The sequence below is a fragment of the Siniperca chuatsi genome, linkage group LG7, assembly GCF_020085105.1.
Source record: "Siniperca chuatsi isolate FFG_IHB_CAS linkage group LG7, ASM2008510v1, whole genome shotgun sequence".
Classification (NCBI taxonomy): domain Eukaryota; kingdom Metazoa; phylum Chordata; class Actinopteri; order Centrarchiformes; family Sinipercidae; genus Siniperca; species Siniperca chuatsi.
The window spans coordinates 10,937,761-10,963,324 of record NC_058048.1 but is presented as its reverse complement, the minus strand read 5'-3'; the positions used below and the strand labels follow the sequence as shown (position 1 = coordinate 10,963,324).

Sequence of the window (25,564 nt, the reverse complement as noted above, 5' to 3'; positions counted from 1 at the left end):
AAGCTGAGAGCAACCCTCAGTCAAGAGATTTATAAGACAACTGTAAAGCGGTACAGTATATAACCTCTGTGAAAACACATCAAACTATTAGCAGAGGTGATTTGCTATCAGGCAGGACACATGCTAAACATTCATACATTGTACTGTATTTTTGTTTTGAACAGCGAGTCATTACTGGTGACCAATAATGTACAAGCTCAGAATAAATGGCACAGATCTAGAGCTCATGCAGTCCTGACTCGAGGGTATCACATATAACAGAGATGAAGAAAACTGGTTAAAAAAAATTCAAATGCTTCTTATGAAATGTTCTCCATGTCATGTAAATTATGACATGACACCCTGAACTCTTGTCAGATCGTGATGAGATCTGACGGAAAGCCCTGAGGACAAGTTGTATGTGTGTGTGTGTGTGTGTGTGTGTGTGTGTGCGCGCGCATGTGTGTGTGTGTGTGTGGATTCTGATGGCAGCTATCCTTCAGACCCTGTTACAGTCAATCATGTGACATGTGGCTTTTAAAGCTCGTTTTAAGCACATGGGCCCACAGGTACTATAAACAGTGGTCCTCTTACCACCCCTCCATCTCATCCTTTCAATCATTCTCTGTCTTTCATTCTGTCTCCTTCTAACACACTGTTAAGTTGTCCAGTTGTTTTATTTTTGGAAAATGGTGCAAAAGTCCAAATTTAAAAGGCCTCATTTAGGCACTGTTAAAATTAGTCTTAAACACTGCTGATGCAAGTAAAAGTGAATGTTTTGAAAATAAATGTCATAATGTACAAGTTCCTTTTTTTTACCTTGTCCTCCAGATGTCTTGTTGTTGCCAGCAGCTGCTCCAGATCCTTGTCTCTGCAACGCAAAAACAACAAAACAGAAAAAGTGAATAAGATGGACATTTCTTTTCACAGTACATTTTCTTCAAACTGAAATCCACCAGACTTCAGCACAACAATAGACGATTCCCCACAATCATGTCATTACATCCAAATGAGTTGAATATGTGCCACTGCTCTGTGCCCTTTACTAATTAAGCCTTGTCCTCATGATTGTTCTGACATCTACTGGGGGCTAAGCTGCCACCTAATCTGCTAGCATGCTCTCTGAAGCCTCCACACTGGAGTATTTTAGCCAGTGGGGTGTGTCCCCTTTTTCTGACCACATGAGCTGAGGGCAGAGGAGACCCTGCAGGCTGAGGACCCTGTGACAGTAAAAAGGCCCTAAAGACAATATACAGTATGACCAGGAGTGAAACAATGCCCAAGTTGTTGCTGTTTACTACAGATTGGCACTGTGACACTACAGAGGACAGAAAAATACTGTCATGACGCAAAGCAAATGACCCAGTTCGCACTGTATTTATGTTTTATTGTGCTCATTTTGCAGAGTGACGAAAGTGGAAATGATCCAAAGCCAGAGAGTTATGTAAGCTGTCAGATGCATCATCATGTGTGTTTGCTTAGTTTTTTCAGAATATATATAAGGGCTACATAAAACCACACATCATGCATACTGTCAAGTAGTACTATCAAGTCAATGAGCAATAAACAATGTTTCTTTAATCATTAAAGATTATAGTGAAAGTGTATGTAAATCATTTTACGCACCCTTTATTTATGAAAACATTTATGAAACAATGTACCCAGTGGTCTCAATGTATGCTACTAAAAATATACTCTAAATAACACATTGATAATATTCATATGTTCTGCATATATGAAGGGTTTCATTAAAAAATAGCGTAAAGCCATGAGAGAAAATCACATCTCAAACTACCCAACTGTGAGAATTCATACTCATTATACAGTGTTGGTTCGTCTTGGTCACATGGTAATAATCACATTCACACTCTCCTTTAAATTCACTCCACATCACAAGATACTGAGGTGAGACTGATGGATGAAAACCACCTACGGTACAAAAGAACCAAGCATCTCCTCTACACAGCCTGAAAGTCTCACCAGCTACTGTATACTCTCTTGCTCAACAAATTACTTTTCAGATGTGATGTTGCATAACGGTACATAGCCACACTTAGCTGCTATAACATAATCATTACACTCTTACATACTAATGCAGCAATATTTATCTAAATGTCAACTTTCATTTTCCTACAGCCATTTATTTGCCACGCCATATTACCTCTGTATTCCAAACCCACGCACTTTCCTCTTATTAAACTGCAAATAGGCGCCGATCTCCAGAGAAATAACACACAGAGGCTGTTAATGTATGTCTCCCCCATTTCTTCTGGCATGCCATGTGAGTTTGTCAATGTGCATTTAAAAACAGAGTAAACACAAGGGAGCCTAAAGAGTTTCACCTCATGCTGAGATACCTACCGTCTGACTCTGCCAACATGAATGTTAAACTGATGCTGTAATTTTTTTTAAATGCTTAAAAAAGTATATAAAAGCTGACATTTAAAAAACACCAATATAAGCTATATAGCATGTTGAATTAAAATCCCTCTAGGCTAAGGTCTGCAGGGTTCAGGCAGGTGCCGACAGCATTAGAGGCGTGAAAAGGGTAAAGCAGATATCGCGTTAGAGAGGAGTACAGGAGTGACACTCACTCACAATGAGCAGATTAGGCAAAGCTACTCTTAGAACCATATTATTGTGCTGCTTTTCAGATGCAGCAGAGCAAAAGTGAGGAGGGATATTGCAGGGAATGATAAAGGAGAAGAAAAGGCGCAAGGATGGATTGAGGAAAGGTAGTAAGGAGAAAGGGCTGTGGTGAAGTTACATCAAAAGCGTCTTATTAATCACACAGTATTAAGGTGGCACTGGGGAGACGTCATGTTCTGCTGATATTTAGTAAAAAATTGACTGGAATTCTATGAATGTGAATTTTCTTATGGCTATAAAAGGTTTTCTTACAATTACCTATGTTCAATAATTCTACACATACAGTAGTTGTTCAATAATTGTTGAAAAATAATTGTCAAATTATGCCTCATATCAAGTAATTTTTGTCTGTAATGTATGTCCTTAAAGTCTTGTTTTCTTTAAGGGAATCATTTTGGGAATTTCACTTTTACGCTCTTGCTGAAAGTTAAAGTGGTCATATTATGCTCATTTTCATGTTTTTAATTTTACTTTGGGGTTGTACCAGAATAGGTTTAGATGGTTTCATTTTCAAAAAACACCATATTTTTTCTCATACTGCACATTGCTGCAGCATCTCTTTTCCCCCTGTGCTGTAACTGTGCACTGTCTCTACATCACAGTAACAACTTTATGCCCATTGACTGCCTGGAAGGTATCTAACATTATTTTAATTTCATATTTAGGTGTACTTGTGAAAACTGCTCAATTTGTGCATTATGACGCGTGTTTCATAGTGACGTAGATACGTTACGGAAGTAAAGGCTGGACTACAATCTAGCTGTTTTCAGGCAGTTCAGGAGCAGTGTTTTCTGTGGAAGAGGGTAACTCCATTTGTGGTGGACTTTGGGCTTTTTCATATGACCACTAATATGACCACTTTAAGATGAGAAGATGGATACTACTCTCATGTCTGTCTATAGATTGGTTCCCTGGAAATCTCATAGCCACAGTGAAATAAAAAAAACTGGAAATAAGTAAAATTACTGTTTCGAGGTAAATATGTATGCAACACTCATTCTGGCATTTCCAAAGCTTTCTATTTTTTATCACATACCACCTTTGATAGACTATAGACTTTGATAGCATCTCACTAATGACGCTGCTCGGAAACCTGTCTATTAAATATATATATATATATATATATGAAATTGATTTTAGGGCTCAATTACAGAAATTAAAGACTTGATAAAAGAGAGATTTTAGAGAAAGACTTTGGTGCAAACCATTCATCACAGAGTTCAGTGCTAATGCAGCTAAAAACCTGATAGCATCAAATGATCCTTTTGTTTGTTGCTCCTCCATATCAGCCCATGCTAATTAATTCGGCATTAGCTTCCACTGTTATAACTCATGTCCCTAGGCCTGTGTTTGGCACCGCCTTGGTGGCCCATTTGTCTTCACAGCCCCGACCAAAGAGCAGGTGGAATTCAGTGGAGAGAAGAAATGCAAAAACTCCAAACTCCAACACTTAGTCACTGCCACAAACCTCACAAAAACATTCAGTATGTACATACATTTAAAAGCGGAGGAAATACTCCCCTATGGAAACTCCCAGAAACTGTCCAAACCAGATAGTGAGTTAAAATTGATTAATAATATTTTTGCCATGTTTATGATTTCCATCTGAAACCACACACGATGGAAGAGGATGATGAAGGCTTGAGAGTCCCCATCCAATGAATGTGTGTCAATTTGAACCTGTCCGTGTTTGTGCAGGAAAATAAATGTCTCATGAAATTATTGCAGGAATTACATTGTCACTCTTCTCATCATCAACTCGCACAGTTTATTGCCAGCTGACAGACAGGTTGTCAACTTGTGCTTTCATATGTACAGCCTGGGTGGGAGCTGTGATTTTTTTTTTTGTAGTGAAGAAGGAATGGAGGATGAGTAGAGGAGAGCAGGATCAATACCTCCCTCTGCAGTTAAGATGTACTTATACAAACATTGGCATTGGGAAGATAAATGACCAGAATCAATTCTCTGACTGCCTCCTCTTGTCTGGAGAAAAAAACAGAAAATATGGGCAGAGAGGGAGAGTTAGGACTGCAGCAGTTAGGCTTCCAGTCTTTGTGGTCGAATACGTTTCTAGAGCTTGCTAGTGACCAAAAACCAAATTATAAGACCTTGAAATGCTTATTAGCTTTCTTGCCAAGAGTTAAATGAGAAGAACGATACCACTCTCATGTGTGCTCGTTAAATATGAAGCTACAGTTTGCCTGTGTTTGTGTTTCTGTGCCAGGTGAATACACCTTTGGAGGTGCTGGTAGGCTCTTTTTTTTTTAACCTTTGGACAGATTCAAGTTGGCTGTTTCTAGTGTTTATGCTAAGCTAAGCTAGCCATAACCTGATTTTAACTTCATATTTAATGGACAGATATGAGAGTGGTATCAATCTTCTCATCTAACTCACAGCAAGAAAGTGAATAGGCACACTTCCTAAATATAGAACTATTCCTTTGATGTTTGATACATGGCAATACTTGAGTATAAGAGACAGAAAGACATAAAATTACATAAGATAAAATGGGTTATATTTTGTATATTTCCTCTACCAGTGCTGGAATGGGGAACTCATGTGTAATACTTATTATACTGTTCATATTTTTTGTCTTGTTAAAGGTTTGTTTTTTCCTTAGTGTTCTTATCATCAGCGGTTGACAAGACCTGGGAGTATTTTACATTTTGTAAAATCTGTGAAGGAAAAGTGTTATATAAGTAAAATGTATAATTGTATTGTATTTCAATCAAGCATTTCATATGGATTGATTTTTTTATTCCATCTTGAACAAATTCAGGGGGAAAGGACTAGGGAGTTGGCACGCTAACAAAACAGATAAAGGAAATGGTTTCATTTAGGTAGTTGTATCTGGCTGCCTCCTGTGGGGATTTAGCTCCAGCTACTTTCACTGCAACCTTTTCACAGCTGTTCCCCCGCTCGTTCAAAGGTTTCCCATTTGGTCATGTCAGAAGGGTTTCCATGCTTTAATAGCTGAGGAGTCGAGAAGGCATCGTGCTATGTGTCCTCTTTTCTGAGCTTCTCTTTCTGCATTATTAATCCAATGCTTTCAATGAATTTCAAACAGCGTGTGCTGTGCTTTGATGCTGTGGAGAGGGATAGGTGGTGGTGTTGGTGAGGGGCGGGGGTTGAAGCGTCCTTGCAAGCTCAGAGCACAATACACCCGCACCTTTTGGGAAGAAATTTAAATTGGGGCTGTTCTTTGATGCAATTTGGAATTTTGGTTTTTTTTTTAAAAAGTACTTGAAGTATGTGAGATATGAGCGTACAACACTGCAGTTTATGTTTACCTGTCAGGCTAATCAGAATAATACCTGTTCTGTCTTTCATTTGTCTGTCAGGAAAAACCCAGAAGTGAAACGGCTTATCAAATTGCTTTGTGGTGTTTAACATTACAGTCACACCGCTGAGACCCCCCCGCAGCTCCAAACAAATATCAGAGCCAGATAGGAGCACAGTTTTGTTCTTCCCTATTACTAATCCCAGTTCAAAGAGAAGAACTGATTCTCTCCATTAAATAGCCATGAAATGAACTGGTGCCTGTGTAGGAACTGCAGTAGCTGCTCCTTCACAACACACTAATGTGGCACCCAAAAACCAGTACTAGCTGAGTGAGAGAGAGGAGACCATCAGTCCACATTGCACTGCATCAACGCTCTCAAACCAAACTGCCCTCAAGCTTTTCTGGTTAAGTTATTTATCTTTGCTTTTGGAGATAATGTTGATGTAACATTGCAGCACTGTTGCAAAAAGATTGAGATTGTATTACACACAGAGACAACTGCAAAGGCTACTATATATGGTTTGTCTTTGCATCATTTAACATTCCCATAGGCCTATAAGAAGATTCAAAGGCATGAAAAACCAGCTTGATCCATATCTTACAGACCAATGTTCTTCATGTTCTGATTGTTACTGTTCTATTTTAAGCCTAGAACAAAAGATACATTCATACCCGAGTCACCTTCCTCTCATTCTCGTTGTATTGTTAATACTGGTAGTTATACTGTTAAACCGAGTTTATACTGTAGCTTGATGGGCATTGAGGTGGAAATTATAATTTGCCGACTAAGTTGTTAATTTTCTCTTTTTTTTAAGCAAACCAATTGGCATCACAGTTCAAATGGACATCAGCAACCATAAATGGTGACGTTAATCCGCTAACAAATGGGGTCATACCGAACAATTATTTTCATTATCCAGTTAATCTGCTGATAATTTTCTCAATTAATCAATTATTTAGTCTAGAAAATGTGAGAAAATAGTGAAAAGTGTCCATCAAAGTTTCCTAAAACCCAAAATGATGTCCAATAATTGCTTGTTTTGTCCACCTCACACTCCAAAACCTAAAGATTTTTAGTTTAATATTACATAAGACAAAGGAAAGCAGCAAATCCTCACAATTTAAAAGAACGTACTAGGGAATGTTTGGCTTTTTTAATAAAAAAATAACAAATGATTAATCGATTATCAAAATAGTTGCCATTTATTTTTCTGTCAGTTGACTAATTGAGTAATTGAAAAATCATTTCAGCTGTAACAAAAGTTCAGTCTGATGCTACTTTGAAATTTTTTAATGAGTTCAGTATAAAAATTTAAAAGCACTATTAAGCAATAAGGTTAATAGCTTAATGACCACCTATCTGGCTTTCAGTAAGTATTTAAACGGCAAGTAAGATATTGCATATTATGACTGAGCTGACAATGGTGCTTTTAGTCAACAGTGAGGGGAGCTCAAATGCAAAAGGCTAACATTATTGACACTAATATTTCAGTATACTATGTTCAGCTGGAAGATTCTGTGTTAAAGAATCATTTGTTCATATACTGACTATATATACCTCTAGAGCATGCTTGAAATGTTTTCATAAAACCAATGGTTGTAAAGTTTCATCCAACCAACAACACAATTAGAGTTATGAGGTTTGTACATGACAGCAATGCTGTATGGCACCATTAGAAACCTTTAAATCTTTCCTCTGAGATAACATCACTGTAGATGTAAGCGCTGCTCGGCCATGATAATCACGATGTTATGCTCAGAACTTGGCTTAAACACAAGACGTGACTTGAGGTCATTTTGATTATGGCGAGAGTTCTCAGCCCAGTGCAGAGGTGATGAGAAACTATAACACTCCCGAGGGCAGTGGAGAGAGGAGGAACCATTACGGCCGAGCAGCTCTGGGGCCAAGCCAAGTGTAAATTGCAATAACAGCAGCTCAACGTGGGAGATTACTGAGGGAGAAAGGGGCTATCCTCACTCTGCAGATGAACACGCACATGAAAACACGTACAGTAACACTGGTGAACAAATCAGCACACCTGTGGCACACACAAGCACACACAGACACACTGTGAGAAGAAGAAAGAAGAGGATGAGGAACCAATCAAGCAGAGAGGAAAAAAAACTGTAATTAGATGATGTTGACAAGGGAGATGAAGAGCAGAGAGGTACATATTGTGCCTCTCATTATTGTGATTAACTGACTCAGAGGGACATAAGGTCAACAAACAGTGTTTTGATGTGTGTGTTTTTATGTGCAGTTGGGTGAAATACACACACACACAAACAGCAGAGCCACTGTAGCATACTGCCTGCAAACTCCACAGTGGCTGCATCAGAATTTGTGCCTCCAGGCTTTCAATTAGCATACTTCAAGGGGGAAACATAAACACACACACACATATACAAGAATACAGGAACACTCTCGCAAACATCGGGTGAGTCAAGCAGAATAACAGAAGATTCAGTGTGCATATACTTTAAAGACATTTGCAAATCAGAGAAATGTAAATATATTTTTTCTCTGATTGAGCATTCAGAGGGGAGAGAGTGAGGCTGTTTTCAGAGAGAATCCTTTAAAATGTCCACCTCCTTTCATTCTGCTGAGAGCAAGCCTTTATTTCCCTCACTCAGAGCCAAACTTGGTTATCTGCCCCCAGAATAGGATGCCGGAGGCAAGCTGTCTCTTTGCACCCGACTTTTGTATAATTTTTCAGCTCATCTGTGGTACACACGAGTGAAAATTGCAGGACCAGTGTGTAAGATTTAGGGAGATCTATTGGCAGAACATGGCAGAAATGGCATATACTGTAATATTCAAAAGAAATTTTCATTAGTGTAAAATCCCCTGAAAATAAGAATCGTGTTTTTGTTACCTTGAGCCCTTGAATGAACCCTTTATATCTACAGAAGGAGGGGGTCCTCTCATGTTGCACCGCCATGTTTCTACAGTAGCCCTGAACGGACAAACCAAACACTGGCTCCAGATAGGGCCTTTTGTGTTTTACGCGAGTTTCACAACCCCTGTAGGTACAGTAAAGATGGCTTTAGCCAGCTGCCGGTTAGCTTAGCTAGGATAAAGACTGAAAACGGGGAAACAGCTAGCCTGGCTCTGTTCAAAGGTTTAAAAAATCCACCTACCAACATCTCTTAAGCTCAGTCATTAACACATTATGTCTTGGTGGTGGTTTTTCAGGGGGTTATGTGCTGGACTATTTATTGGCAGACCACAGTGACTTCCTGGAGTCTCACCATGTTGATTAAATGTCTTGGCTGCACTTGTGCATAGCAACATATCAGCACTTTGATTTATCACACTGATGTGGAGGGATACATGTGGGGGCAAAGATGCCTTGTTTCCATAACAGTGGCATGTCAGCATCATACAAAGTGCTATGTAACTCTGCTGCTGCTGCCTCTAAGGTGACGTTTAGCGTATGGAGGATGCTGCTCTGCTGAAAGCCTGCACAGTTAAGCACTGTTTCCCTTTTGACTCTCTAACCTCCCTCTCCTCCTGCCTCTTCAGCGCTTCAGAAATCAGCCTGCTCATCCTCACTGTGCAGGCAGTGGGAGTGAGGTGCGAGTGTGTGTCTGTGTGTGCTCTTTACTATGTTTGTGTTCGTGTGTGTGTGTGTGTGTGTGTGCACAGTTGAGTGCTACAGACCACTCATCTGTATGAGCTGCATTGGCAGTTACATAAACCATATTGTCATACAGGCTACAGGGCATTCTGAAACACTGCCAAATCAGTGCAGGGTCAATAACTCCCTACTGCAGATTTTTTGGATTTTCTTTCCTCTGTTGGGCATCGAGTACACGTCTGGTTGAAAGTGAGGAGGAAGTAGGTGGGTTCTTACTGTTGCGGTGCAGCACAGAGGTCAGTAATTACCATGAAACATAATTACTGACTTTCCCCAGGACCTTAGACCTTTTTACTCTGAAAAGACAGACAGTAGTTTGACCACGGTAATTAGAACATAAAGAATGTCGTTTGAAAGCCACAGAGAAGCATGAATTAAGGTTGAAATGTATCGAAACTGCCAGCTCAGATATGCACCTGGCACTAATGCCAAAATCCACCTCTGCACTCAGAGCCTGCAGGCCCTTGCACTCAAAAAACTGGCATGCCATTTAGTTTGATTTCTCTAATTAAATCATTTGAGAACAAATGAAATGCTGAAATGCTCTTATGCCTTTGCCTGTGGGTTTTACGGAAATAATACATTTTTCAGCACAAGGGATCCTGTTAATCCCCATGCTGAGTGTAGGTGTGGGAATGACACGGAGATCAAGGTAGGTTGGTATCTTATACTATCTACAAGTCAAGTGTGGAGATGGATTGTCTCCTCAGCGGCGCCTTGGGGGCAGGTAGAGCGAGTCAGAGCAGCTGATTTTCTTGTCATAAACATCAGCTGTTTGACTGTGACTGGCGACGCTGGGACCTTGGCACGGTCTGTTTGGCGAAAGGCAAGACACAGAAACTCAGCTGCACACTTCTCATTTCCTCTGTGGCAGCCAGGACTTCTTGAGGTGACACTCTACTGAAGTGAACAATTGTCGGGGTCTGACATTGAAGATGGTCTCCCTCATACAAACACTTCTGTTTTCATATTAACTGTATTTTTGCAAAGCAGTTGCACCTACTCTACTGCTCTCTTTCTCATACGAACAACTGCAGCCGTTGTCAAGCCACCTCCACACAATGTACATGCCTGTCAGTGTGTGAGACATGCATTCAGTTGTTTTTGCTTCCTTTGTATTTCTCCGAGGTTCAGGCTGAGAAGGGCTTTTGGTAAAATTATGAGTCTAAGCAAAAAGCAGGCCAACTGTCATGCAACCAAGGAGCCATCGCCAGAAAAACTCTGATCAAATCGTTTACAATGACTCACAAACTTCTTTCTTCTTTTTTTTTTTAAATCTAACATTATTTGGGAGGATTTTTGCAATGCAGCAGTAAAACTCTCGGCTCACATAATGTGGTCGACACCAAGCCAAGAAGTACTAATGCCTTCATGCCCCAGAAAAGCCTGAAATCACAAAACTACAAATGACCTCTAGAATAAAAAATCATTTGTTTTCATCTTAATACAGCTGGTGCTGTGGTAAAAAAAAAAAAAAACTTTGATTCACAGCAATTTCCACTGAGAAAAGTGATGAGGGAATGAGAGAGAGGAGGGGAGGGGGAAGAAACACATTACAGCTCCTCTTCAAATTATTCTTTCAAACTCCCATCTGTTACACAACTTAATGAGCCTTGAAATTGGCGAGATCACATTTTTCAGCGTTTCTTTCATTAGTGTGGGTGTCGCAAATCTCTGGGGATTGGTTTCCTCACTTTGGGATTGTACAGCGTGCTGACACACAGCGCATTGCAGTGATGAAAGGAGCAACAAACTAACCATCAGGCCAGTAAATAGATGAGAGAGAACCCAGGGATCAGCCAGGGTTTTGGTTCAATCAGCTAGCTGATTTACAGAAGCTGTGCAGCGGGTTAAAGTACTGCGACAGATTTCTTAATCGTGCTGTGAGTGAGAATCTGTTCTTCACTAAATCACAATAAAAACAATCTACCAATGAGGTGAGATAGTAACACTTGTTTTCACAGTAAGTTCCCTCGGTTCAAGAACGAAAGAAAGGGAGACAGACATCAAGATTTCAGTTGATTTAAAGGAATAGTTTGACATTTTGGGAAATATGCTTATCTGAGGGTTAGATGAGAAGCAGCCATTCAGTAGCCGTTAAACATTGCTAAGCTTAGCTTAGCAAAAACACTGGAAACACGGGAAAACAGCGGTAACAAAAGGTAATAAAATCCGCCTACCAGCACCTTTCAAAGCTCTGTAATTAACACATTATATCTTGCTTTTACATTCAAAGTCCAAAAATGTATCATATTGGACAGTTCCTTTACGATTAGAAGAACTTATTTTCCAGCGAAAACAAGTGAAACTACCTCTATCACCTCCCAGTTTTAGGAGCTTTGATTAGAGAAAAATTACATTTCAAGACCCAATATGAGACTTAATTGAGGTTAATAATTGAAATCAATGATTTGCTGTTTTTTCATGGATCCTCTGGCGAACTGAATAAAAACTAAATTTCACACAAAATTTCAACAAGACTACGTCGAAGTGTATTGCTGGACCGGGTATGGTTAATGTGCTCCTGAGGACATAACTGAGGACTTTCTGCGCCTCACTGTAAAGCTTTGATTATGCTCAACGCAGTGTCCCATGCGCGTGGTCGTGCACCTCCCAATTTTTGAGACTACGTGCCCACTGCAATATTTCAGAATATCATTCATTCAGTTACATAACATTTCTAACCACTATAACTGTTAGAGCATACATTCTAATACTGATAATAGGAAAGCAGAAGGCTAAACAACAGTTTAAGCACATATTATAATAAGTCACATTCTTATACATATCATTTTGCCACATGGTAAACAAGGTATTAAATTCATGGATGAATAATTCAGTTGTTATATGTCGTACATATATCGACATCGTAGTTGGGCTATTCTACAAGAAAACGTGTGGTTAGTTAGAAGTTAGCCTGATTACTGACCAATTTGACACTTGATTTTATATTAATTCACATTTGGTTTAGCAAAGAGTGTGAAAGTCTCATACATAGAGGGAACGACTGTTCCTTTAGTTTTAATTTGATTGGCATTTATTCAGTCTTACAAGTAAGATTCCAGTCTTTGTCCTTTGGGGGAGATGTTTTGCTGATTATTTGGTAGGTTTTGTTTTTCCTTGTCGTTGTAGTCATTTGAATTAGAAGAAAGAGTCTTCGCTATTCCCACCTCTGCTGTTAATCTCATTATCATGACAAGACCCATATCTCCAAAGGGAGTCAGATAGTCTCAGTACCAGGTCTGGAAGGTGTCGGAGTGACACTTTTACTCGTTGATGAGTGCTAAGTCACTTATATATCCAGGGAAAGTCAAGGAAGGATGTTTATTCAAATCCTAGAGGAATTTTGCAAGGCCAACAGTTCCTGCCTTTTGGCCTTCTCAAAACACTCAGCTCCAGTCCTTTTGTCTGGATGATGAAATTTGAAGATAGAGGGACTGATCCCTACAAATAGAAAGTTTGAACAGTTACATGACAACTCAGCAAACTCCACCTGCTAATGAAGATAAGTATGACTAGGTCAAAAGCTCTAGAACAAGCGACATAAGTGGATCTAGAGTTGATTGTTTTGTCAACAACATGTTATCAAGACTATCACTACTACTACTACAGCTAAATCTTATCTTAACGGTTCCATGCATTGACTGAGCCCAATAAGACTCTGGTGCGTGACATCATGGATTTGATGTAGCTCTGCCCGACCTTTGTCTCCCATCTCTGTGTGCTGCTTCAAAAATCTCAAAGTGTTGGTTCTTCTTCCTCATGAAAAATTTTATTTTAATTCAGAAAACTGAAGTTGTTGTCAGATGGTGGTTTCCTGTAGCTTCTTGGCTTAACTCTGTTGCGTGGGACATGCATCTCGCTATTTGTAGCAGATGAGAATGATAAAATCAATATTGTGGATCCTGAAAGCTTCTTAGTTTGTTAATCTGTAATAGCTGATTCATAAGCATGGCTGGCATAATGCGATGATTGATGTTTTGGCTTCAGCTACTTCATCTGGCTCAGCAACACTGACCATTTTGGGCTCGAGAGCTAAGACCCAGAAAGACTAGCTTGTTTAGAGGCAGGCCAGCTTGTTGGCAGCCGACTCTGTTGCTCCGATCCAATGCCAAGCGCCCATCAGCTGCGAGGGGGGTCCACGTGACACAGAAAGCGCTCGCTACGTAACCAGGCGACCCAGATAACGCTCCAGTCTACTTTTGTGGGCCAAGCAGCAGGAGAGCAGCTTTGCAAATGAACTGAAAAGAGCAAGGTGTTCAAATTAAGACCCTAATTACGAGGAATGATGAATCTGTCCTCTGCTTGTGCTGTCCCACCAGAGATTGTCAGATAGAAACATCTCATAGAACAACTTCCCAGGGAAGAGATAGCCAGGTATTTGATGTGATAATAATGTGAGGAATGAGGATCAACTCATAGTCTGGATACTGTTGAACTAATTGATCCTTTCTCCATGCCCAGTGGATTACTAAACACCACACAATTTGAAGTGCATAGCTTAGTAATTACAATCAAAGTAGCGTGGTGGATGAAAACGAAGGGTGAGGAATTGGGAAAATAATTTAATAATACTGTTCATTCGTTTCTGAGGTTATTTTAAGACTTGGCAGCTTGCAGAGTCCAAGAGTTCCCTGCCACATTCAGTGGCCATTAAGAATTTAAAAAAGCAAAAGTAGGCCACAGACAATTCAAGCAGAAAGAACATAAGGCCAAACCGTCTCTTCTTTCTGTTCTTCAACCGTAGGGCAGAGACAAATGAGTCGTTGGACTTCCAGTGAGAGGAGGAACTGTAGAAGCCACCAGCTTAGGGTTATGAGCAGAACATCAAGGGTTCGCTCCAATAAACTTCTGTGAAGAGGAAATGACAGAAGCAACTAAAAGCTGCAGGAAACCTTCAGACAGGCTGCTCCAAATTTCCTCTACCTCTTCCTTTTTGGACTTATAAAGCAAACTAATCAAACTATTCAACACCATTTGGTTTTAAATGCTTCCTCTTGTGTTTAAATGTGGTTCTGAGGCACTCTTATAAAACAATTCCTCAAAAGCTGCAATGAATTTCTAGTGACATCTGCAGAGGGCATGTGTTGGCTTCCGGCTTGTGTCTGCCTCGACGAGAGGGGTTTCTGACATTTGCTTTGAGGAAAGACAGTGATAGAAAAGACCTGCAGGGCATGAGGGTCCTGCAGAATTTAAAAAGAAGGAGTTTCACTGAAACACAGTTAAAGGTCATTAAGCACTAGCAATGAACTGATTTTGAGTTGTTTATTTCACTGTTTGTGTCTTAGTGTTCAGTAGGAATGGACCCAGAGCCGTTTGGTATCAATATCCAAGAGCATAACCAGTAGCATATGGATCTACTGGGCAGTCAGGAGGCAGGTCAGTCCCAGATTAATTAAGTGCTGAGTTGCAATGACAGACGTTCACTGTCAGCTCATGATTTATGTCCGCTTGTCAAGTAAATCGACCTCAGTGCCAACTGCTACAAATCTCCGTCCACATTGCCAGTTTGTCTAACATCCAAAGAGACACAATGTTAACTTTGAGCAGCAGGTTTTCTTTTCCACTTGAGCTCCTTTAGAAATGAACACAGCAGTTAGGCTCCATTTAGTCCATAATGGGAAGAGCACAGAATACCATCAATAAAACTACAACTTTTTACCCTAACCAGTCCAGCACAGTCCTGCAGAAAGCTAATACAACTGTCCTGACCTTCTCTATAAGTGGTCATATAAAGAGATACAGCCCACTGCCTACTGAGAGAAACATACTTACATTTTGTTAAATTCTGTAGTTCAGTAAATTGAAGTATTTGCAATAAGCTGATTTTTTTTTTTATTTAACCAGGATATGTCCCATTGAGATTAAAAATCTATTTTTAAGGTAGGTCCTCGCCAAAATAGGCAGCAGCACCAGATAGAAACAAGTGATAATATGAGTTTAAATGTTGTTCAACAACTTTAACCAAGCAGTTACATTATTAATATATTAATATTATTAATATTACAAATGACGAAAGTGTGCACGCGCCCTGCTGACGAAATAGTACAAATCAGCATTGTCACATCCCAAGCATTGGAAAAGACAAAAACACACCTGACAGTATGTGTTGTTTGAAGATTTGTAACTGCTCACCCAATTACAAGTTAAAATTTTGACTATCTTCAATTAATTTGATAGTAAGCAAATGATTAATCTTGATTTTAATCATACAGTTTATTTCAACCCCATGATGAACCTGGCTCCTTAAGACCAAGTCTAAGCTTTGGAAGACTCTGTATTCTTAATCTTTACAGTAAAAACAGGCTTCTAATACAATAACAAACTAGACATTAGAAGTACCTCAGTTTAGGTATTAAATCAAATCAAATCAAGCTCCAGCCTGGTTCAGAAAGCTCACCATCTGTTCTGCACTCAAAGTGTCTGGTTGTGGTTGTCAGTGCATCCCAAAACAGAAGAGTAAATTCTCTTTATGACTTAAGCCTTAACATTACCAGAACATCTCACAATTAAGCTCTACATCCCAGCTGCCATATTAAGTCTCCATAGAGATCCATCTATACCATTTGTAAAATCCTATTTAACTAAAGCAGATTGACAACAAGAACACAGTCTAATTTTACACATATTTACTTCAGAAACTGAGGTTTCACTGACCTGCTCAAGAGCACATTGATAGTGATGACTGAGAGAATAAAACAGGTTACACACTCGTGTGACTCTGCCAAGATTTTTCGATTTGTCCAGATATCTAAACTGGGGACCCTGCAGTCACAAACCTGTTTCTCTAACCTCCTTACTTATTAGATTGGCCCACAGACCCCTGCAGTCCCTTAAGTGTTATTTTCAGCCCTTAAATCTGTGGAGTGTGATGCTGTAATGATTTTGTGGGAGGTAAATTTGCAGCGTACAGCAGTAATGTCGCTCTGCTAATTCAGCCCTTCCCCACCTTCTCAACTTGTAAGGTGAATGACTGAAACATACACACTGGCACACACACATGGTGCACTATTGCTGACATTTGTGATTTACGCAACTGTGTTGCACGCACAGAGCATAGATGACAAAGATTATTTTTTTACACAGAGATGATGTCTATTTCATACATTAACACATTTTATGGTTATCAAACTGTCCCTTCACATCCCAATCTGTTGTGTTACAATTTGAATACCAATGTAGAATCTTAATGTCTCAATTTTTGATAATTTCTTCAGTATTTTAAATTTGTGATCATTTTTCATCCAAGTGAAAAACAGAAACTTACAGAGATTTTTTTTTTTGCATACTTGTAGTTTAATCTGACAGCAAGTCATTCATCAACCGCAGGATGAAAAAGAGCTCGGTAAACACCTTCCAAAGCACTTCACCAAAGCAACAGGCTTAATAAAGATGTCAATTTATTTTATTGATTCACTTTACTTTGCAATCCGTGAAACTGAGGAGCAGGGGCCCATCAGCCCTGTGTACGCAGCTGGTGAATTTATGGCTGCATAATAATCAGACAACAGCGAAACATGCATTACAAAAACTGTTTTCATCCCAGTCACTTAACCACCCAGAGTGTAATAGTTTCACTGTGTGTTCGGCACCAATCCAAGTGATTTATAGCGCTGCGGTTGAGTAAATTACCATTCATATCTTCTTTGCTGTTGATAAAGATCGTGTTGGTTGATGGAGTGTTTGTTGATTAGACTCAAGAGAGAAACTAAACCTGATATGAATCAACATGGAGATAATGAATATGCTAATAGCATTAGATTGTTGTGATTGTTTAACAATGGAAATAAGAGGATTATTTTAGTTGTTTAAATATGCTTTTAAAGCTTTTAATTTGAAAATAATTTTTAAAGAACTATTATCTTGTATAGTAGACTGCTATGCTAATGCTATGCTTTGACTTTCTCTGACTTTCTATTATTTATTCACTGATCTATATCATTTTTTTTCAGTAACATAAAGGGAGCTACAAAACAAAATCTCATTATACAACCCTATGTTGTAAAATGATCAATAAATATATCTTGTATGTTGTATGCTAGTGACAAGGTATGAGGTAATTTATCATTTTACAACACAAGGTAGTATAATGAAATGAAAGTTTGTAGTCCATGTAATACATGTATCATGCTACACACATAGAAAACAGATCATTAAATTCATATTAAAATAGTGTAACATATATATAAATATACATTATATAGATATACTGTATACATACACGCATTACACCCAGGAAATAAATCTGTAGTGCATTTTTTAAATTTGTGTCTGGTGGAATATAAACAGCAGAAAGAGATTGTGATGATAACATGGTTTCCATCTTCACATAAAAAGTTCGAAATTTGTGACACCGTGTCCATCCACTTTGCCTGCGTTTGAGCACCAAGCATCATCGATGTAAACACAGAGTCCTCCTCCTGTCATCTTGCTGGAGTCTTGCGCTCTGTCAGCTCGGAACGCAGTCCGCCAGTCAAGGACGATGGAGCAGGTCTCTGTAATGATGTGGGCACAACAGTCTCTGATTCCCATTGCTTGGCCAGCCTGAGTCCATTTTCGTCCAGGCCGGACATTAGCCAGGAGCAGCCTTAAGTCCAAGCTGGGCCAGCATGGCTCCTATCCCGGCTGTCTTTCCTCTCCTCCTGGGTGATCACAGCAGCCGCCATCGTGCCTGCCTGGTCCGGTTGATGGCTCAAGGTCCGCTGATCTTTAATCCAAACCCCGGTTTCCTTTTCTGATGACGATGATGTATTACTGTCATAGGTAATACATGTTTCAGCAATAAAAAAAAATAACAGAAAAAAAACAAGAATGTAGGCTAGCTAGCTGATCCAGTCGATTTGAACAATCAGACATCATTCAATTATGTTTCAGCAACAAAGCCAAAAAAAATATAGCAAAGGTTGAAGGAGCTACTGGCCACTGCATCTACATGCACAGCCATTGGTTAAAGGTTTTTTTGTTTCAATTTGGAGAAATAAGTTACAGAATCGTGATGTGATGTTGTAAAATTTTATAATATATATTAAACAGCACTGCACTGTATGTTTTAAATAAATAGAAGTAAAAGAGGAGAGTGTGACATTAATGAGAAATGAGAAACAACTTTTGAGTACCTTTAACTTTTTAATTAATTAAAAGTTTTTTTCTTCACACAAGACTAGCTTAGCTAGCTGATGCTAACCTCAGCAGGTATAATGTTTACCATGTTCAACTTTTTATCTTAGTGTTTTAGCATGCTAACATTTGCTAAACACAAAGTACAGCTGAGGCTGATGGGGATGTCATTAATTTTGCAGGTATTTGATCAGAAACCAAAGTATTGGACAAATTAATTATTAACAAATAAAAATTTTGACCTAATGATGGCACTATAGGAAAAGTTAAGGGAGTCACCAAAGTTATTTCAATCATCCCGAGGGGACATAAATGTGTGTACTAAATTGTATCAATCCATCAAAGTGGTGGACTGACCGACCAACAGCCATTGCCATCCATAGAGCCATGTCACAAATGTGGCTACAACTTACCAAACAGATGTAACTGTCCATCACATTAAAACTACTTTTACAGAAGTCAGATTACCCCTGTGTACCATTAGGATGAAAAACAATCTCTCCAAATGTGGTCCATCTGCCTGTTGGACAGCGAACAAGAATCTGGCTGACAACATTGGAGGCCATGACACAGCAGATCTACACAATCCACAAAAGTCCCCTAATCCAGCAGTACATGCTCTAAAGCTGCTTAATATCTGAATGTTGGGGCAGACCAGTTCCTGTTGTAGGTTTACCAATCTGGAGAGACTAGAAAGGACTTATCTTTTAGCTTTTGCTAAGCGTAAATGCTGAATTCTACCATCAGGTCCAGCATGCATTGCAAGGATTGAGCACCTCATGCTACTCTTGGTAAAAACCTGCTGATGTCAGTTTCTAAATGGGATGGAGAACAAATGCTTGAACTCTGAGATGAAAAGTGTTGAGAGCACCAAAAGAGACAGGGAAAAAGCATTCTCCAAAGTAATTCATCATATCTACCCCAGATAATGAGCACAAATGAAAATGGATGCCATCACTCCCACTGCTTTAATAAACATGATGCATCCAACTGCAGCAGAAAGTGCATGTCATTTGGTCTGGAGATATTAAGATAGTTGATTTACCACAACACCTGATGCACCTACCCAACACCTACCCAAAGCTCAGTGTTGGGTCTCCTGAGTAACATAAAACAATCAAATCTGAGGACTGGGAGGGTGATAATGTGTGAAGATGTCAGTCCAGCATTACAGGAGATGACTGGAGGACGGCAATTCACTCCCTCAAAACATGTGATGGTATTTATTCAAAGTGTTGCATGAGGAGAAAATCATTTGGTCAAACATAACAAAGCTAAAGGGAGATCTACTGCAGACGAGTTCAGGAACTGAGAGATTCTCACTACAACATGTATAACAAGCAGTGCAATAGGCATCTCGCTAAGTAGTCAAGTCAAGTTCAAGTTCTTTATTGGCATATGCACAACAATTACAGTGAAGGAGTCGTCGACAATGAAATATATATGTATAGGTATAGAAAAAAAAGGCACGTAAAGTCAAGTAAAATCTAATTAGTATGTAAGACATAAAATAGTGCAAAACCTACAATATATGAATAAAATATAATATAATATTAAATAAAATATAATATAATACTGTGGTAGACAAGTGTACAGTAAAATGTATAAACTATAATGTAACCAGGTTGTGCAGTAATGTAGTAAATGTTTATACATACATAGACAGGTATGCACATATATATATATATATATATATATATATATATATATATATATATATATATATATATATGTATATATACTGTGGTGTGTACGTAGGTATAAACAGGTAATAATAAATATACATACTGAGATGTAAACAGGTGAAACCAGGTGAGTAAGCAGGTGGAACCAGTGCAGTAGCGTATGTATGTACAGTACCAGTAAGTATAGTATAAGTATGGCAGTAATATAAGGTAGTATAAAGTGCAAAGGTGTGTAGTAAGCACAGGTCAAGTCCTAAAACCTGTGAAGCTCTTTAGAGTTACCTGATTTGTGCTGACTATTAATGTGATGACCTCATCATTACATCCTTGGTCGGGGTTATTTCAGTCAAAGTACTTAGAGAAACTCCAGTCTCTGCTTAAAGTGGATTAAACAGCTTTTTCTGTCAAATTTATGTTGCCTGTCCATGGGCTGTTGAATTCAGCAAAGTTCAAAGTAAGGCAGGGCTAATTCAGAGTCGCCTGAATATTGCGTATGATTACTCACTGCAGTCATCCACATAACCAAAGGCTTTTTTTTAATCATTAAAAACTCTAAATCTCCAAAGAAGCTGGTACTTGTAGTAATGATCTGGCAACCAATCAAGGCTAAGTTTATGCAAATTTCTAATCAAGTTCATTAGCATTTGTGTCCATTCCCAGCTGGGCAAACTTAGGTCATAAAAATTAATGGTTGGGGGACAAAACTCATATCAGTTCTCAAATGCACAGATTGCTACACAGACACATACATACGACTTTCCTTATATGTTTATAAACATATTTTTTACATACGCTCCACATCTGTGTTGGTACATTGAGTTACAGCAGTACGTAACAACGCTCCTTTGATGTTAATTAGCACAGAGCAGAATATGGATGGGAGGTGCCAAGGTAAGATCAATAAGATCTAAGATCTAATCTTTGACTTAATTTAGAAACCGTCAAAGTTCAAAGTCTGAACTGAGCACTGCTTCTTCTTGCACTCACCAACACTGACGGAGTTGATGTGACAGTGACAGAAAAAAATGATTCTTACAGGAAGTCGCAGAAACTACAGCTTGGCTGCTGTCATATGAGCTTTTTTTGGCTTGAAGACGGCATAGTTATGAGTCAGTGACTGCTGGAAAATAACAGCATGTGTGCGATTTTGTAGTCCGAAAATACCTGTGAGTCAACATGAGTTCAAGCATTCTTGGAAAATGTTCCATGAAATGTGCAGTAACTCTTTACAGTGGCTCTTTCTGTGCAAAGTTACCTAACCTATAGAAACTCACCGACCACCCACAGGCAACTGAAAGCTTCCAATGATTTGTGGATGTCTCCTTATTAGCTGGAAACGCTCCTGCTGCATGATCCTGCTGTCTTTGCATTCATCGTTAGTGTTTTGAACAAATGACAGGATATCGCTTTGTTAGAAAAGGTTGATGTTTCTGTATGGTTTGCTTTGGGTTTGATTTAAGTTGTTTCTTTTAAAAGCCCAAGCACAGGGGTAATCAATATCATTAATTATGGCTACATTACATTCAGGTGTGCCACTTCTCCGGCTGGCTCACCGGTCAGGCTTATGCTGCGTTCATGTCATATCGATAATTACTGACACGTACCAAACACGTAAGCCCTCAAAAGTTGTTAATTTACAAGGCTAACAGCGAGGATAACCATCTTGGAATAATGCGTTCCCAGGGAGGTTTTCCTGTTCTCACCATTCCATCGACATTGAGTGAATGCAGCATTACTCCGACAATGCAATCATTAACGTTATTAGTAACACCTGTTCTGTAAAAAGGCCTATTCATCGAGGGTTTGTGGAGTTTTATTTAATTCCTGCTTCACATATCTACATATCACAATGTTGCTCTGTAATCTGGGAGAATCAAAAACATGTCAAATCTGTGAACACAACAGCACAGAGAGGGAGCGAGCGCAAACAGCAAGCTGTAGTTTAAGACCTCAGGAAGTTGAAGACTGACTGTCATGATGGTTAGTAACCCTGTCAGTAGCTTAAACTCTACTCTGAGTATAACAAAAAAGTATTAAAGTGCCCAAGTCAGCCATTTTCCACCATCTGGACAGTTTTTCAGTCTGTCTTGTCGGCTTGTTCATTCTTCCTTGACATGAACACACTGACAGAAGTCAGAAGCTTTAGGGACTTGTTCCGTTGGATTTTTAAAGCTATTTTATTTTTTTAAGTTGTTGATTTGGTTCATTTACCAAGAGATGGAGAGAAGGAGCAAAATGTAAAACCGTGTAACAGTATTACCTTAGAGTTCTGAGCATTTATGTGTAGATACGGGGGAGAAAAAGGGAGGTAGAGTGAACAAGGGGAGTGAGTGCGGTGGGGATGAGGGATGGAGCGCTGCAGTGCTGACCACTGCGAGATTCATCCATCCAGAACATGCTGAGTTGCTCTGCCTCGGTTACTGGCTTCAAGACCAGTTTGGAGACTGAATATGTTCATGACTTTGATTGAGAACAATTCCACTCTGCACAGAACTTGACGAAATATATCAACTCATCAGGAAAATCATTTCACATCCCCTCCACCGCGTCCTCCTCCTCCTCACATTCGTACCAGGGCCATGTTCTCCCTAAAATTACATCTCTTTTAATCAACAGGAGATGGCAGCTTCTCTTTACTTTGCACATTATTACCAAACAAAAGGCTCAGGTGATTTCGCTGCTGGCGAGAGATTCAATTATTCAAAAGCTGTTTTAGCTCCTGTTGTGTGTGCACCCTGACTTCATCTTTTATTGAGGAGGCCGGCGAATGATTTGTTATAAACAGCTTGCAGGGACGTACGGTAATGTCTGCCACCGATCCATTTGAGGAAATGACAGACCGCATACCCACTAGACTGCAGGATTGAACTCAGCTGCCTTTTTAACCTGAAGGCTGCTGTTGGTGTGTTTGGACATTTTTTACCTGAGTACTTCTGAGTTTGAAGAGCCAGCTCTGAGGAGGTTTACTGCTGCTGTTATACACACTGTGGAACCAAATGACTCTTAACAACTTATCCTTTGAGCTTACATTTACACCTGTGTTTTCCCAACGTCAGCACATATTTGCATGTAAGCACATATACTTTTAAAAAGTAAATATATTCTCACATACACGAGCACAAACAAGAATATTCCCAGAACTGCATTTAAAGGTTCGAAAATAAGAAAGTCCTTGCTTCAGTTAATGCTCTGCTCTCTGTCCTACTGTACTAATATTCAGCAGAATACAGCACTATAAATGTGTGTGATAAAGTGTCAAAGCAGAATTTCAGAGCAAGGCAAAGTCATTGATGTTCAATCTCCCCTCTTTTCAAGTGTCACAACAACAAGCTGCAGCAGTGACAAGCACAATTTAGCAGATTTTCACAAAAATAGATTTAAAAAATTGCCGTATGTACCGTTTGGTATTATTGTTGGTATTATTTTCAGTCATACTGTAATATTAATAACTGAGATTGGATGGAAACTGAACTGCAATTTACAACTTGCACTGACTGATTTATCTGGAAGTGAGTTGTCCCCATCCCTGCAGCGTAGAACTGAGAGGTGTTTGCTGAACATCTTTGATATCCCACAATCTGCTGACGGGTCTGAATATTTAAAACACTGACAACCAGGTGTCACTTGGATGCAGATGAATCTTATGACAGTGTCACTCAACTGACAAACAAAAGAAAAAGTCAGTCTGTTGAGAAAAAATAAAGATCAGAGCATCAGCTCTTTGGGGTACTCATGTCAAGGCTGCATCACTATTATATATATATATCTATATGGTAAAATATACCCTCTACTGGCATTTTATAACATGCATGATATTTCCCAAATTAGTGAAACAACTACCCAAACTTAAAATACTAGTAGTGATTTAGCAGAATACTCCAGGGCATTCAGTAATGAACTTTAGAGTTTGTGCAGAATAAAAACTCTGTTAAAAAGAGCTATTAATATCCTCCTCCCTCCACTTTCAAATGAAAGGAGCTGGAACATCTGTGACTGCTGTGGGAAAACCTAACAGCAGTTTTCCATTGCAAGCTGTAACCCCCCTTGTGGTCTTAGATAAACTGGTTTATTTATACTGAGAGATAAACTAACAGTAATATACAGTATAGTTGGTACAGTCACCTGAGTGTATATCCATCTGCACTGCCACAAGTGCTATCAACCACATATCAACAGAAGCAATATCCCTACAATATAAGATACTTTAAATTACTATGTTCTTCCGTTTTGTGAGAGAGTTCTCTGATAATTAAGAAAACTGTTCACTTCTGTCACAACAGGCTTCTAAACCTGTTCACAGTGAGCTCAATTGTGTCCCTTATAGTTTTTGTCAAAGCAGCAGTATAGTTAAAATCATGTCTGAACGTGGAGTAGGTCTGAACCATTGTAGTGAAAAATGAATGCCGTTATCTATAGTAAATCCACTATAGTGTCGCTTCAGGTGGAGCAGCCCACAGCACATTGATGCGCCCTGGTGTTCCCTACACTGATGCTGTTCGGCGCACTTTGACAGAGCAGCTGTGCAGCATCTGACACTCTGTAATGATTCATATCCGCGCTGCAACAGTAAATGTCGGATGAGAAATCTCATCAGTTAAGATAAATCCGTCGACAACAGCAGCTCGCCTGGATGTTAAATCTCTCATACATGATGTTTCTCTCTGCGCATTAGCGCAATGATCGTGCGTAATTGGGTTAATCCCGACGTTTCTTTGTTTAAAACATAAAATAGTCCTACCTCGCTCATGATGGACGGTAACGTCGAGGTTTCTGGGCTGTTTCCAGTGCGTGAGTTGCGGAGTGAGAAGTTTCACCAACAGTGGTCTTTAAAAGAGTGGCTCGCCGCGGACAGAGAAGCTTTATAAAGTGTTAAGCCCAACTCCTCCGTGTCATCACGTCACCAATAAACCAATAGGAATGCCGTGGGCAAACGTGTCTCCCAAGTCACCACCCAACTCCTTCAAATATTCATACGCTGTGTAAGCCCTTTTCATCATGATCAGCCAAACGGAGCTTCTCTCTCCTGTTGATGAACACCCGCTCATAAATGTGAGAGTTGGGAGGCATTTCATGCACCAGTCATCGTGTCATTAATAGAAAGTGTTATTTCACTACATGTACCATTGTGACTTCCACCTGAGTGTGTGCACTGTGAGTGGATTTGAGCTTCACAACAAAAGCTCTAAAGTAAAATTATGTTTTGCCTTTTT

General features: G+C 39.4%; 1 protein-coding gene across 1 annotated transcript in view; it reads right to left on the bottom strand.

The window, feature by feature from the left end:
• The window catches only part of pcp4b (Purkinje cell protein 4b), a 36,326-nt gene extending 11,081 nt beyond the window's left edge, over window positions 1–25,245 (bottom strand). Inside the window, exons 1-2 of the mRNA XM_044201699.1 lie at window positions 25,093–25,245; window positions 799–850 (exon numbers count right to left, since the gene is read on the bottom strand). Coding sequence (XP_044057634.1) covers window positions 799–850; window positions 25,093–25,101 — 61 coding nt within the window. The 5' untranslated portion in view covers window positions 25,102–25,245. The remainder of the gene's footprint in view (window positions 1–798; window positions 851–25,092) is intronic.
• Between the last annotated feature and the right edge of the window lie 319 nt (window positions 25,246–25,564).